The sequence below is a fragment of the Salvia miltiorrhiza genome, chromosome 2, assembly GCF_028751815.1.
Source record: "Salvia miltiorrhiza cultivar Shanhuang (shh) chromosome 2, IMPLAD_Smil_shh, whole genome shotgun sequence".
NCBI lineage: Eukaryota > Viridiplantae > Streptophyta > Magnoliopsida > Lamiales > Lamiaceae > Salvia > Salvia miltiorrhiza.
This window is the reverse complement of record NC_080388.1, coordinates 66,558,320-66,574,270: the sequence shown is the minus strand read 5'-3', so window position 1 is coordinate 66,574,270 and position 15,951 is coordinate 66,558,320. Positions and strand designations below refer to the sequence as shown.

Here is a 15,951-nt window from a genome sequence, read left to right as displayed (position 1 = left end):
GAGTTAATCACAGCCAACTTTTTAGCACTTATTTGAATATTTACAATTTGAATTATTTTAATTCATTAAATTCACTAATATAAAATATGATATTAGAATATGATAGATTGCATGCAACCTACGATCAGAATTGTAAATGAGTCAAATTGTAACGAACATAAAATTGGTCAAATACAAAATGAAATTCGTCTTTAATTATAAATTATGTTCGAAATTAATTGTTCAATCACATGTCAGACATTCATCGCGTTAAACACATCGAGCTCGACTCGAGTAAGTTAGTAACTTGATCTTAAATTCCAACTTCAAATTTTATACAGTAAAACACAATTAGTATATTTTTATCATAGAATTGAGCTCAATATATAGTTTTGAATTATTGAGTGTCTTGTAGATCTAATTAATTTGATGCGACGCATTCAATAGTTTCCAATTTTCAAGATTTGCTTACGCACTTTCACCACTGTCACTCTCTCATGCATTTCCACAAACACAGAATAGCTTTTTCTATACCTTCATCAAAAAGATTTTCTGCCTAAAATGGCAGAGATTTCTGAGTAAAACCTCCCCAAAGTCAAAGCCAAGATACGGACTCCCAAATCCCACAAGATTTGCTCATAACAACCCCAGGTACAAGCGAAGGATCCACACAATTTCCATCTTTTTACTGTGGGCTCAGATAAAAGTTTCGATTTTTATGTTAAAATACTAGGTTTGTTTTTCCGTATTGGGGTTTGTGAAGAAAGGGGTGTAGAGGTTGAAACATGATTTGGCAGGAGGAGAATGAGAGTTCGTACAGGTGTAATCTTTTGCAAAATCCCATAATCAGTTTGTTGAGTTTTGATTTGAATAATAAAAAGAGGTGGCAGCGTTGTTGGGATAAAATATTCTATAAATGGTGTCAGCTGCCGTCAACACTGAGTGGAGCTCTTCTTATTTCTTGTTCACATTGCTCCAGAAAGCTAGAGAGAGAAAGTGGAGTGCTTTTTTTGAAATTGAGGAAGGTTTGTTCTTGAGTAATTTTCAAGAAAGATTTGAATTTTTTTGTGCAAACTATGTTACTATTATTGTTGCACCTAAATGTTTCACTTTTTATTGAGTTTTGACAGCTCGTGGAATTTGAGGTTGTAAGGAAATGATTGTGCCTTGTTTTTCTTTTCGTGTGTGATTACTTGAGTTTCTGATTGGTAGAAGTGGGACTTTCAATTATTATGCGTTTTATATTTCTTTCTTTTGTTTCAAACTTTTCTTACTGATTCTGTCTGTAAATTTCTTATTTCAATTCTTTTTACAACATGTTTCTTGCTGTCATGCCTTTTTGTCTTTTTAACGCTTCTTCACGAGGTCATGTCGGATAGATAAAATCATTCTTTTTTTTCATTTCAAAAATTGAATCAAGAAAAAGGGATTTTTATAAGGCCCGGAATTTGAGCATTATTTTATGGTTTTGATTTTATCCCAAGTTTGAAATTCTTCATTTCACACTGCGTTTCACTTCCTCCTCCTCCTCTGTTTTATTATAACGTGTTATCACTAAAAAAGTTGTAATCTTTACACTGTGCCAGTTGAAAAGAATGGGGAAAGCTACGAGGTGGCTAAGAGGGCTGCTTGGAATGAAGAAAGGGAAAGATAACATGGCTGATGCTTCCAATTTTAGTGAGAGGAAGGAGAGGAATCGGTGGAGCTTTGCCAAATCGGAAAAAGATTCCGGCGGATTAAGGGAGATTCCGGCTGTAGACGCGGCGTGGCTGAGATCTTTGATTGCCCATTCCGATAAGGAGCAAAACAAGCATGCGATTGCGGTGGCCGCTGCCACCGCTGTCGCAGCTGATGCCGCCGTCGCCGCTGCACAAGCGGCAGTGGCGGTGGTCAGGCTCACCAGCCAGGGCAGAGGTGGTGGTGGCAGGGAGATATTGGCTGCTATCAAGATTCAGACAGTTTTTAGAGGCTTTTTGGTATGTGGAGTACCTTTTTTTACATCTCTTGAACTCATTAAATTATACTAGCATTCTGCCTTTCGAAATTCGGATCAGTTTAACGACGATTTTATTCGTGAATCCATGATCACTTTATGCGATTTTTTGCTTCCTACCTTGTTAATTTGAATGTGTATAGTTTTCTTTTTATTCATTTTTCGACAAAGGAAACATCTGTAGCTGCTATCGGAGACTATATTGTTGCATTTGAAATGAGCCCGATATTTTTGGCAGGCCCGAAAAGCACTAAGAGCTCTAAGAGGGCTGGTGAAATTACAAGCCCTTGTTAGAGGCTACCTTGTAAGAAAACGAGCTGCTGCCACCCTTCATAGTATGGAAGCTCTTATTCGGGCCCAGGTCCTTGTTCAAGCCCGAAGGGCCCGTAGAATAATCAACAAACTCCAGCCCGAACCGAGGCCTAGAAAATCTACTGTAAGAATCGGGCCCTTGTAATAGATTTCTTGTTTTTAGTGATCAACGAGTTGTGATGGTTGTTTAATATGCAGGAGAGGTTTGAGGAGAGAAGTGAATTTCGTAGCAAGAGGTTTGATCCATCTCTAAATGCATTGGACGAAAGCCCGAAAATAGTCGAGATCGACACCTGTCGGCCCGAATCAAGGTCTAGGAGAATGAGCAACGATGATCACTACTACCGAGCTCTGTCTTCCCCTCTGCCATGTAAGAAATACGTAGTCGATCATCACTACCTTCAAGATTTCGACTGGGGATTCATCCCAGAAGAATGCAAGTCTGTGACCGCACAGAACACGCCAAGGTTTGGTTGTTCGGGCCGGGCCATGATCGTCCCGGAAGAATGCAAGTCCTCGACCGCGCATAACACCCCGAGGTTCGGTTGTTCGGGCCCGGCCACACCGGCCAAGAGCGTGTGTGGCCTCGGGCCTTACTCAAACTGCCCCAACTACATGATAAACACACAATCGTTCAGGGCGAAGCTGAGGTCCCAAAGCGCCCCGAAGCAAAGGCCCGAACTCGGCCCGAAGAGACGGATGTCGTTGAATGAAATTGTGGCATCAAGAACTAGCTTCAGCGGAGTTAGAACGCAGGGATCATGCATCAAGGTTGAAGAAGATTTTGAGTTTTAGTGTGTGTGCAGTGTGATTGTGATGAAGAACCACAGGTTGGAATTGGCTCTGCATGGAGGTGGCGTTTGTCTATACAGATGGAAGGAACTAACATAGAATTTCTCTATGGATTTCTTATGCTACTTTCTTACAACAGTTAGAAAGAATGTTTTTGGGTAATGCTTCATGAATGGAACATTTCAAAATTAAATCATTTTAATGCCAACAATAATTTTCAAGACTAATAGACTACGTCAATATATATTCGTGAAACGACAATTCATAATCACGACTGTAAATTAATGTTACAAATTGAACAAAATCAATTTTAAAGTAATAGGTGGAAGTGGAACTCAATGTTATCACTTTACTAATTAACCATTCGAATTAAATAAATACGCAATGACATACATATTCTGGTATAACAAAAAATAACGTTTAATTTGAAATGTCACGTGCGTTTTCCCGCTCCATTCCTATGTTCAATCAATATATATAGAAATTAAATCCTATGTTCAATTTTGAGGCCCACCAGTATTTTGGGATGCACCCTTTAAATCCAAACAAGCTGCACAATTTCCAATTCATGTTTGCAAAAGCAAACTTGTCAAAATATCTCTTACAATTTCAACACTTTTCTCCCCTTTACAATGTCAATTTGTTACTGCTACAAAATTTAGGAATATTCTTCTGTAGTTTGCAAAAACATGAATGCTGCCATTCATAACATTTATTTAATTTGATCCGGGATTGAGATTATAACCTTCTGGAATTTTTTCCAAGGGGAGTGGTCCACACATTTTCATATTTTTGGCACCCTTTTAATTTGAATTTGTGCAGTATTTTAGATTGTTTCTTCAAAAAATTTCAAAATCATGAATTTTAGTTTAAATGACTTTGAAATGAATTTAAATTTTGACATTTTAATTTTTGTAGTAAAATCATATAAATTGAAAGTCTAAAATTTAAAATTAAAATTTATTTATGTATTTACGTGTTAATATTCCTAATATATGTGGTATGATTATAATTTTAACTGCGTACGTAACTATAATGTACTATATTACTAAATTCAAAAAATTTAATAAAAAGAAGAAGACGTTTATATATAGTATTTCCCCTTCTATAAATAAAGGAAAAAGGAGAAGCTAGACTCTTTTTTTCCTCTTTACTAAAGTACCAAAAGCCACACCTTTTATATTTTATTTACTTTTTCACCGCGAAACAATTCTTTAAAACATTTTTCTCAAAAAAAAAAAAAAAATCTTTAAAACATAACTTTAACAAGCTTTTACAGTTTTAAGGGGGCACGTGGCGTCTTATGGGTTAAAATTGAAAAGATTGCTGGAATATTTTTTTGGTGAAAATAAGGATTTAATCTCCTTAACCAATCATCTTCTAAAAAAAATCTCTTTAACCAGTGATTTGATTTGATTGATTTATTTTGGGGACATTTATTGTACTCCTTCCGTCCCACTGTAAGTGAGACCTTTTTTTTAGGCACGAGAATTAAGAAATGTGTATTTTGTGTGTAAGTGAAAAAGTGAAAAGATGTTTAAAGGGAAAAACTTTTACCTAAAAAGGAAAAAGTCTCACTTATAATGGAGCGCCCAAAATAGAAAAAATCTCAGATACAGTGGGACGGAGGGAGTAATTGGCGGACTGCTTGCTTTTTTATCTGAGACTTTATTTTTTTTTTAACTTTATCCGAGGCTTTATTGAATGGCTATTTGATCGTAATATGGGTGATCATAATAATTTTAAATTTAATATATTTAAATAATTTATTAAAAATAAAAATATAATATTATTATTTTATACACATTATAATTCTTTTTTTTTCATTTTATTTTAAAAAATAAAAAATTATGAAAAATAGTTACAATGAGTAAAAAAAATAAAACTAACTAAATCCTATTTTTAATTTAAACATAAAAAAATAAGAGTAAAATTTTGAAGTAGCCAAAATGAAGCATATAACACAATTTATGGCCACACATTGAAAAAACATAAATTTGGTCATTTTTATTGATTTGGACATTTTTACCCTTAATGAGGCGGACCGGGTAGGATCAGGCACGCGAGTCGCGTGCCGGGTCGAGTTAGGCACTTGTGGCACTATTAATGCCATAAGTACCAAGATTTTACTTTGATTTTATTTTGGATTTCCGTTGGCACTTATGGCACTATTAGTGAATTCACAATGGAATAACTAGAATTTACAAACTAGTTTGATGAATTCACAATAGGAATTGCTATTGCTAGTTGTGAATTCAAATTTTGTAGTTTGAATTCACAGCTAGAAATAGTGATAGTCGTGAATTTAAGTTTTAAAGCTTGAATTCAAAACTAGAAATCAGAGGTTCAGTGGTTGGGAGAGAAAGTCGCGGCGGTAGGGCTTTGATATTAAAGGTCGACGTTGGAGATTTGCAGTGAAATCAGAGGCCGCGCCTGTTTTCATCTCACTTTTGACGAAAACGATGTTTTCATTGTGGAGGCGGTTCGCCAGAGGAGGTGACTGCTAGGGATATCGGGAGGTGGCTGCGCGGGTGGGTCTGGCGGAGGTTAGTGTGGGCGGCGCTAAACCCTAGCCGCCGCACTAGTGTTGCAGAAACCCTAGTGGTCAGACAAGAGGTGCGGGTTGGGCTAGTGTTTATGGGTAAAAAAATGTCACTGTGTATTGTCAAACTTTTGTCACTGTGTTAAAAATGTCACGCGTACTGCCACATAATTTTAATAATAGTCCATGTTATTGCCAGTCAACATTCATCATAATCGGAGTTCTCGCCACGTGCAAATTTTAGTTAAATCAAAAATTTATGTATTACGAAACTAATTTTAAAGGTGATGTGTAAAATGCAAATTTGGGCGAAGTTCGTGCCATTTATCCAATGACCTTATGATTAGCTACCTCAAAATTCTATATGTAAATTTTAGAACTTGGGCTTTATGGACTCTCGTTTTGTGTATTTCTTATTAATATTTGTTTCCAAAACTTTATTTGGACCTTCTGATTTTCTTGAAATTAAACTTATTTCTTTTGGGCCCAAATCAAGTGTATTTTTGTAAAATGTGTATCTTAATGTTATGACATGAGACATAGCAAAAGTTTCTAAAGTAGAAATTTCAATAATTATCGACTTTTATAAAATTCCAAAAGGGTTACATACCAAAAAAAAAAGAAAGAAAAGGAAAGGGGTCAAAATTGTTGTTGATTAAATGACGATGATAATATTGTATGATATTATCATTAATTATATGGTTAATCTGGACCAATCCAAAATTAGAAATAATTAGGAAAATCAATCCTGAAGAGAACAACTGAAGAGAAACCAAAAATAATCATTAAAAAGAGAAAACAACAACATAATCTCAAGCGGGACACCAACAACCCATAATTCCGACAGACCTCCTCTCTCTCTTTCTCTCTCTCGATATATTGATCACAATCAGTCAGAGGGAAAAATTTGTAAGTCGCTCATTTTTGTGTCTAATCTTTTCGGAAATCTTGAATTGAGAAGGATAAAAGAATCATTTTTTTTATATGGGTTTCTCTCTCTTTCTCTATCTCAGATGAGAGAGGTGGACATGATGGAGAAGAGGGTAAATCATGATATTTGATTTGTTTCCCTATATGTATTTTCTTTTGTTTTCTTTTTTGATTGAAAATGGAAGTCAAAGAATCAAAGGAGATTGCCACAAACTTGAAATTTGGATTGACTGTGGCTTTATCTCTCGGTGGGGCTCTTTATACCTATCATAGAATTAAAAATATCAAAGTTCCTCCAGGTAAGAATTGTTTCCCCCATACATATATATATTGGTGATATCATCGTAATTTAGCATGAATATGATATTAAAATGGAGGATCTCGATTCTTCTACATGTAACTTTTTGTTGAATAATAGGGCATGGTAGAAATGTGGATTCAAGAAATGAAAATGGCGAGATCAAGAACGATGATCGTGCATTAGAGGTGAAGATCGAGCAGTAATTGAGTTTTGATTATGATTTTATGGAAAGATTTAGAAGCATAAATTTGGAAGTGATGATGATATGTAATGTACCTTGTGCAGAATGGAACACACAGAAGAGTCCTCTCCCAGAATTCGGTGAGCGACGTTTCATCAAGCAGCAGGCGCAGTGTAGAGAGAGAGAGAGAGTGTTTCCTCCTCCCAGAATACAACGACGATGATCTGTGTCCCAAGAAATGCGCCGACGAGGAAGAGCACGAGCGAGAAATCCGGCGCCTCCGCAACCGCGTGAAAATCCTGGAAGAAAAGGAGAGAAACCTGGAGCTGCAGCTGCTGGAATACTACGGCATCAAGGAGCAAGAAACCGCAGTGATCGAGCTCCAAAACCGCCTCCGCTTGAACACCATGGAGGCCAAGCTCTACAACCTCAAGATCGAGTCCCTGCTCTTGGATAACAGACGCCTCGAAGCTCAGGCCGCCGACCACGCCAACGCCAGCGCCGAGCTCGAGGCCGCCAAGGGCAAGATCAAGATGCTCCGCAAGAAGCTCAAGTCCGAGGCCGACAAGAACAAGGAGCAGATCATGAAGCTCCAAGAGAAGCAGAGCGCCGAGGTCGATCAGGAGCTCAAGCTGCAGCTCGAGGAGGCCTGCGAGTTGAAGCTGGAGCTCGAGGAGATGAAGAAGTGCAACGAGATCCTCAAGTTGGAGAACATCGAGCTCGCTCAGAAGCTCGAGTACGTGCAGATGCTCGCCGAGAACGCCGTTGATAACGAAGAGGTGCAGGAGCTCAAAGAAGAGAGCCGCCATCTAAAGCAAGAGAACAAAGAATGGAAAGAGGAGATCGATCGGCTCAAGGCCGAGAAATCCACCGACGTAGAAGAGCTCATCTTCCTGCGCTGGATCAACGCCTGCCTCCGCAACGAGCTCAAGAACTACCAGCCGGCCGGGAAGACCATGGCCCGGAACCTGAGCCCTAAGTCGGAGGAGAAGGTGAAGAAGCTCCTACTCGAATACGCCAGCAAGGAAGCCAAGACCATCGACTCCAACTACCTCGAATCCGACCAATGGTCGTCGTCTCAGAACTCGTGCATGACCGACGAGCGCGACGAGCTGCACATGGATCTCCCCTCGGGCAACAAGGCCTCCAAGCCCAAACTCTTCGGCAAGCTGCGCCGCCTACTCCTCGGGAAAAGCTCCCGAGGAGGCCGCCAGACCCCGTCCATGGACAGGGCCCAGTCCGGGGACAACCTCCCCGGGCGCTTGTCATGCGAGTACCCGGCGGGGTCCCCCAGGGTGGTGGACTCCGGGGGCAATGACATGATCAAGACGTCGAGGATCCTGTCGAGGAGCGCCTCCCGCAGGTCCTTCGACGTCCCGAGGTCCTACTCCCGAGGGAGTATGACCGCCACTGGTGGGGCCCAGCGGAGAAGCAACGTCGATGATCCCTCCAGTTTAATTAACAGAATCGAGGCGTTAGCAGATTACGAGTCCACCACTTGGTCCTCTGCGGCGGTGCAGGGAGACCAGAGTGCTTCTAAAGAGGAACTACTTAAATTTTCCGAGGCTTTCAAGGATTCAGGCTCCAAATATTCGTTTAGGAGTTCGTATGAATCTACTTCTTGATTTTCTTTATAGGGATTTCATCTTTTGTCTCATTTTTTTGGGTTATGATGTTGATAATAACAGGTGTTCTGTAATTTGAAAGTTTTCAGATTTCTTAATCTAAATTTTGTTATTTAACTTAATGTTTATTTTTCTGTTAAGTTCTTCATTTTTTATTTTGATTCAATGGTTCTTTATTTTAGAATTTTGTTTGTTGGAAGTTGAACGACGAGGAAATACTTCGTCAAGAGATGATCGAATAGGCATATATTAAAATAGATGCCCTTTTATTAAAAGTGAATTGTAACCATAAAATTAATAATATATTAATTATAAACACTCTTATCATAATACACTTTTATTATTTATAAAATTAATCAATTATTTAAAATTTTAATCTGACAAAAAAATTAAAAACCCTAAACCCCCAATTAGGGATGACAATCTACCAGCGGGTAACGGATATCCGCGAAAACCCGAACCTATTAGGGTGGGTTTGAGATGCATTTGATATTCGCGGATAGTTTCGTGGTTGCAATTCACTATCCATTTAGTTCGTGGGTATGGGTTTGGATACTTACTATCCAAATCCGCGAAACCCGATTACCGCAAAAAATACCCGTCAATTATCCATCATATTTTTTGTGAAATAACCACAAAATATATTTAAAATATGGACTTTAGATTTACATATTAGATATGGGCCACCACATTTTAGATTTAAAATATATTTGAACTATGTTATTTGTGTTGATTTTTTTTATATATATTAAAATTGTTATAAATTTATATTTAAATTCTGGGTGGCGGGTATTCGGCAGATAGCGGATTCGCGGATACCCGATGGGTAGCGGGTGACGGGTTTGGATACCATTTGATATCCATGGATAGTTTCGTGGTTAAAAATCACTATCCATTTAGTTCGTGGGTATGAGTATGGATAGTCACTATCCGTACCCGTCGTACCCGATTGCCATCCCTACCCCCAATCGTCATCTCCACCAACCCAATCTCATCCTGCTTCTGCTACTCAGGCTTTGCCCGCCGCAGTTGGTGGGCGCTATCGTCGTCGCGGCGACCAACATCAAACATTTACATCTTAATTTTTGCACTCGTCCTCTACGGTTCACTGATCTGTTTTGCGGCGCGCAATTGTTAAAATCTGCAACTTCGACAGAGAATTAGAAATTGGTTTGTGGAGGTGGTGGAAGGGAATGGAGGAGGTGCGGCCGCCATGGTGGTGTACAAGAAAGTTAGAATTAAGGCGACGATGGTTATTGGTTGCAAGAGTATACAATTTCGGTGAAGAAGAAATTACCGGGGGTGGGGGGGGGTAGTTGGGAATACTGACATGTTTTTTTTTCAACTTTTTTTAATTATATTTTCTTTTAACTCAATCTTATTTATTTATTTTTATTATAATTTTTTGGACAATTATTTTTATTATAATTTCATTAAGGGTGTAGTAGTCTATTTACATAAAAGAAATGATTGAAATTCGCCTCGAACATCGTCTGGGCTTGTTGGGTGATTTGATCGTCGCTCATACCACTCCCCCAATTCTCCTTGCAAGTGTTGTAGAAGCTCTCGAAGAATTTAGTCTCCGTTTGGACACGGGCCAAGTGGGACTTGAGATGTTCCGCCTTTCGCGGCGGCGCTCCCTCATTGAGCGCGTTGAGCTTCTCCGCGATTGCTCCCCAATATTGGAGCAACCTTTGGGAGGTCCCCAAAATAGGATTGTGGGTTGCCTCCGCCCACCAGATTGCCACAAGCTCGGACTCCTCGCTAGAATATGCAGCGCGGGTGCCCTTGGCTTTCGGCTTCACCGCCTCCGGCTGTTCTTGGACGTTGGCGTTCGCCGCCGGCGTGGGAAGATTTTCCGTAGCCAAGACATTGGAGGCTTGCGAAAATGGAGCAAATCCCATCATTGGAAGCCTCGAACCGCCTTTTTGCTCGATGTATTCATCGAATTCACGATCCATTACAGGCAAAATGTAGAAGAGAGAATTGTTGTTGGGATCTAAAAAATTTTAAAGAGAGAATTGTAGTTGAGAAAGTGGTGAATTTGATATTGTGGAAGAGTGGTATTTATAGAAGGGAAAAAAGGAAAAAAAAACAAAAAATAGCCATTTAAAAAACAGCAACGGTCAAAATTAAAAAAAAAAAAAATTGCAACGGCTTTTTCAAATTTAAAAAATAGAATTTCGAACTTTTTTTTTTAATTGGGCGCGTCCTCCGGAGCGCCACAAATTTCTCGCCTTCGACCCGTGTCTTGGCTAAGACACGGCCTCGCATCAGGGCGCGTTTCCAGTGCAGCCTCCCTCCCTTCGACCCGGATTGATCCGAGATGCTCTTAGTTCATTATCACGTCAATATGCTAACCAAGTGAACTAACTTGTTGCAAGTTTAGAGTTATTGAAGATTTAAATCATAAAAGAGAGGAGGATGCCGTGAGTGATTTATGTGCTGTATAGAATTTTCCTTTTTATAGGTAAATTTCCTTTTAATTATAGATATGTGTGTAAAATTCCTATGGGCCATGGATTGTTTCCTAGATGGGCTTCAATTGCTATTCCCTTCCAAGAAACTTAATTTTACAATTTTGTTTCCAAATTAATACGCAATCAAATCTTGTTACGAATTGCAGGGATGCGCACATACGTATTGGAGGTTACGTAGATTATGTTCGTTAATTAAATTCCAAATTATATCACGAGTTTCTAAAAAGTTATAATGTGTAAGATGAACTTGCTAAAAGTGTAGATTAAAACGGTTAAAAATCAATTATATTATGAAAATTGGAAGTTCTTAGTTATATTCTGAAACAGAACATGTTGACTATAATTCTCTGATTCTCTGATTTTATGTGGATATATATCAAATATCCACAAAAAGTTGAAAACAGACTTACTATGGGTGCAACTATCCTAATTATTTTGGACTTGTTGTAAAAATATACTTTATCCATCCGGCTTTAGGTGATTGGTACGATGGAGTGAAGGTGAAAATGGAAGGATGATTCCTATCTTTATTTTATTTCTATGTTTAATATATTTTTTTGGTAGAAATTAATTTAAAATTTACTTTAAATTGAAAACTTCCTTTTTAATATAGTTAAATTTAAGATAAAAATAAAAGACAAAGACATACGGGTGGGAGTGGGACTATCCTAACTATTTTAATTAAATTGTATTAATCTATAATTAGGGATGGCAACGGGCCGGATCTGGACCGGGTCTGGTCAATACCAGATCCAGATCCGTTTTCATATACTAGATCCAGATCCAAATCCAGATCCGTGGATCTGAAAATTTTGGATCCAGATCCAGATCCGTCAGATCCGCGGATCCACGGGTCCAGATCCATGGAACTACTATTTTTAAATTAAATTAAAAAAATTTCACAAAATCAACAACATCTAATTTCCATCATGAAAAATATAACACAAAATACTTTTATCTAATTACTTTTAGTTTTTATTCTTTTGAATATAATTTATTTATTATTTTTAATTTAATTAATATTATTAGTAAACTAAATATAAAATATAATATATATATATATATAATAAAACGGATCCACGGGTCGGATCTGGGCCGAATCCGGATCTAAAATTTCAAGATCCAGATCCAGATCCGTTTTCAAAACTGAGATCCAGATCCAGATCCGGATCCGTCGGGTCCAAAAAATTGAGATCCAGATCCGTAAAAACGGATCTGGACCGGGTCCAAGATCCACTGCCATCCCTATCTATAATCCTACATATATTATAGCAAAATAAATCTTATCCTACGTGGCATCGTATAATTACTTCATTCTAATTTTTCTTAATTCTCATTCATTCTTATTTATTTATATATTTCTAATCAATTTTTTTACATTATAACAAAATAAATCCTATCCTACGTGGCATCATATAATCACTTCATTCTAATTTTCCTCAATTCTCATTCATTCTTATTTATTTATACATTTTTAATAAATTTTTACATTTAAAAACTATTAAATAATCATATAAATTTATAGATAAATTCTATACTATTAAATACTCATATAAAACTATTAGATAAAGTCTGTACTATCAAATAATTGTATAAAACTATTAGATAATCCAACATATCCATTTAATTATAAATTCTACATATCCATTTGATTATCGGAACCCAGCCAAATTAAAACACATTAGCACTTCGAGGGTCCATTCGTCTGTTTTCAAACGCCTGAAATGCCTCCCAACCGAATACCAACTTTTCTTATATATATAAACTCAATGACCAACAATAACTCATCATGTCTCACAATCCACCCTTTTTCATCCGAAAAATTTAACTTAATAAAATGATGGAATCCAAAATAGGAATCATTATACCCACTTAACAGAGATTGTTCCAAGTGTGACTAAAACTTAAATAAAGTATATCAATAAATTAATCCACGAAAAACAATCAATTCAAATGTCAATTCATTTTTTAGAAAAGATATTCTTCAACTAAATGTTATAAATAAACAAAATACATGCCTATGCCCAATCTATATAGGGAGAGGTTCAAGAAAGAACCAAAAATAAAAAAAGAACGGAGAACTATTTTCAGCCATTCGATCATCAAGATCTACGGTGGATGTATCATCTTGTTGGATGAACGCAGATCCTGGGTTCGAATCCTGAAGGGAGCAATTTTTTTATTTTTTTGAGTGCATTAATTTTAATCGCGAATGCATTAATTTTTACAGTGAATGCATTAGATTTGATGGTTCTCACGTTCTCACAAATAATGTAGATCTCTCTAGAACCACACCCTATATATATATATATATATATATATATATATATATATATATAATAGCAAAATACATCCTATCCTACGTGGCGCTGTATAATCGCTCTATTTTAATTTTCTTCAATTTTCATTCATTCTTATTTTATTTCTAAATTTTTAATAAATTTCCATATCTAAAAAAGATTTATATTTGTATTTTATTTTATTATATAATATTAGTTTAAGTTTATCACATCATACTCACAAATTAATATGTATATGTATAATACGTTTATATATAGATGTATTTACTTAAATAATTAACTATATATATATGATTTCAAATTTGACGATGCTGTTTAAAGTTTGAGACGAGATTATTCTCATAACTTAATTATAGTTTCACAAATTCTATATAAAATGATACTCACAAGTAAGTTATAACTTATAATCTTCAAGCTCCATACAAGATGATGCTCAAAATTCAGATGTGGTATTTCAAACTCCAAATAATATGGTTTCCAAAATTTTGACGTTCAAATGTCATATGTGGTCTTTAGAGCTTCATATGATTATCTGGTCTTATTAGGTCCATATGAGATAATACTCAAATGACATATGTTTAGTTAAGTTATTTCTTATCCGTCAAATTTAAAGAATTTGAACAAACTTAATACTCCCTTCGTCCCCCAAACATCTTCCTAAGAGAGGATGACACGAGTTTTAATAAAATTAATTATGTATTTGATAAGTTGAGAATGAGTCCCACAAAAAGTAAAATTATAAGAGTGATAGTTAGTGAAAGTGGAGAACGAGTCCCACAAAAAGTGAAATTGTAAGAATAATAATTAGTGAAATTGTTTCCAAAAATATGTTAGGAAGATGTTTTGGGGACGAACCAAAATAGAAAAAAAAAAATAGGAAAATGTTTGAGGGACGGAGAGAGTAATTATTATCGATATACGATTAACAGCAGATGCGACACATCAATCGTACATCATATCATACTTTAAATTTACATATTTTTTTTCTTCTAAAATCTTCAATCCCACATCAACTTTTTATAAACTTCATCAAATGAATATTTATATAAAAATGTATTTTTATTATCACAACCTACATTTAATTATTGAAAGTGATTAAGATTAATATTATTTCAAATATTTTATTACTAATTTAATTTGATCATATCAAATTAGTTAAAGAAATAATTTATATATAAACTACTAGTATTTCATATGCTATAGTAATAAAAATAATATAAAATAATTATAAATAATCACATAAAATAATTCTCGTCGAATTTCGACGGGTTTGACGCTAGTTCGAATTTAGTGTCCAATAATTAGGTGGATCCGTCGTACGGTACGACTATTCTAACTCAAATTTTAATTGAGGTTTAATATGTATAATAATTTAGTATTCAGTAATTATAATTGGGGTGGCCGCACACTCAAAATGAAAATATGATATAAAATGAAATTTACTAATATTTATTGGATTCGACACGTATCAATCAGTTGCTCGCCAGCATCCACATCGTCGAGTCACGATTAAATTTTGGCATACTTTCTGTAGCTCCCCCTATTTTAAGGGGAGTTGGAAATTTGTATTTATATGAAGCGAGTAAAAGTTGTTTTCGGTCGTATGTGGGGAATTTGTTTTTGTTTGGGCCTAAAATATCAAATATTACCTATAAGAGTAGCTAAATTATTCAAAACTTAGGAAAATTATAAAGTGATAGATAGTGGCGTGGGAGTAGGGCTGACAAATCGTGCGGGTCAGATCGTTATCGGGTCGACCTGATATCGATCCGACCTGTTAAGGGAATGTCAGAACCCGACACGAACCCGACATGATTTATCTAAATTTGAATTCGACACGAACCCGATAACACGATTCAAAGCTTGTTGACACGACACGATAGCGACACGATCTGATTACATACTAATAATAATACGAATTTGGAGCTGATCTGATAACAACCTGATCTGATTTGCCCAAGTTCATTCACATCAATAATAATAATAAAAAAATATAAGTAAATATTTAATAAAGGCTAAACTAAAGTGTAGAAAGAAATCATGAATAAAAAATTAAAAAAAATTATTTAATAAAAATTTAATTCTATCGGGTTATCCGAACCCGACACGAAATTATCAGGTCGACCCGATAAGAACCCGAATCTTATCGTACGTGTCACTAACCTGTTAATTTTGTGCGATTTTGTATCGTGCTTTCGTGTCGTGTCGAAAATTATAAGCCTTACGTGGGAGTGGATTAGGCGGGTGGGTTGCATGGCCATTCATGCCTAACGCAGAATCGAATTTTTTATACTAAATTAATGATGTTTCTTCTTGTATTATATTAGATCTATGTCAAGAAAATGATTAGCAAAAGTCAATAGAAACATTGAAGATGCGTATTCACGTGCCCAGATACGATCTATACCACCCTATACGTTCATGATACTTCCTTCATTTCAATAATAATGTTCCAATTTTTTTTAAGGTCTTATTTATAATGTTCTAACTTTTTTTTTTTATCTATTCTCTTTATC

General features: G+C 36.1%; 2 protein-coding genes across 3 annotated transcripts; both read left to right on the top strand.

The window, feature by feature from the left end:
- Window positions 1-457: 457 nt before the first annotated feature.
- On the top strand, window positions 458-3,303 carry LOC131013176 (protein IQ-domain 26-like). 2 transcript variants are annotated; one of them, XM_057941227.1, is made up of 4 exons: window positions 458-630; window positions 1,566-1,955; window positions 2,211-2,408; window positions 2,483-3,303. In XM_057941227.1, exons 2-4 carry the CDS (start codon window positions 1,575-1,577, stop codon window positions 3,077-3,079), a joined length of 1,176 nt encoding a protein of 391 aa, XP_057797210.1. In that variant the 5' UTR covers window positions 458-630; window positions 1,566-1,574; the 3' UTR covers window positions 3,080-3,303. The 2 variants fall into 2 exon arrangements, with proteins under 2 accessions (XP_057797210.1, XP_057797209.1); XM_057941226.1 differs by lacking the exon at window positions 458-630 and adding an exon at window positions 692-1,004.
- A 3,067-nt stretch (window positions 3,304-6,370) lies between these two features.
- Window positions 6,371-8,783, top strand: LOC131013174 (protein CHUP1, chloroplastic-like). Its single transcript, XM_057941225.1, has 4 exons — window positions 6,371-6,527; window positions 6,632-6,847; window positions 6,967-7,034; window positions 7,135-8,783. The coding sequence occupies exons 2-4, from the start codon at window positions 6,727-6,729 to the stop codon at window positions 8,653-8,655; spliced, it is 1,710 nt and encodes a 569-aa protein (XP_057797208.1). The 5' UTR covers window positions 6,371-6,527; window positions 6,632-6,726; the 3' UTR covers window positions 8,656-8,783.
- Window positions 8,784-15,951: the final 7,168 nt, after the last annotated feature.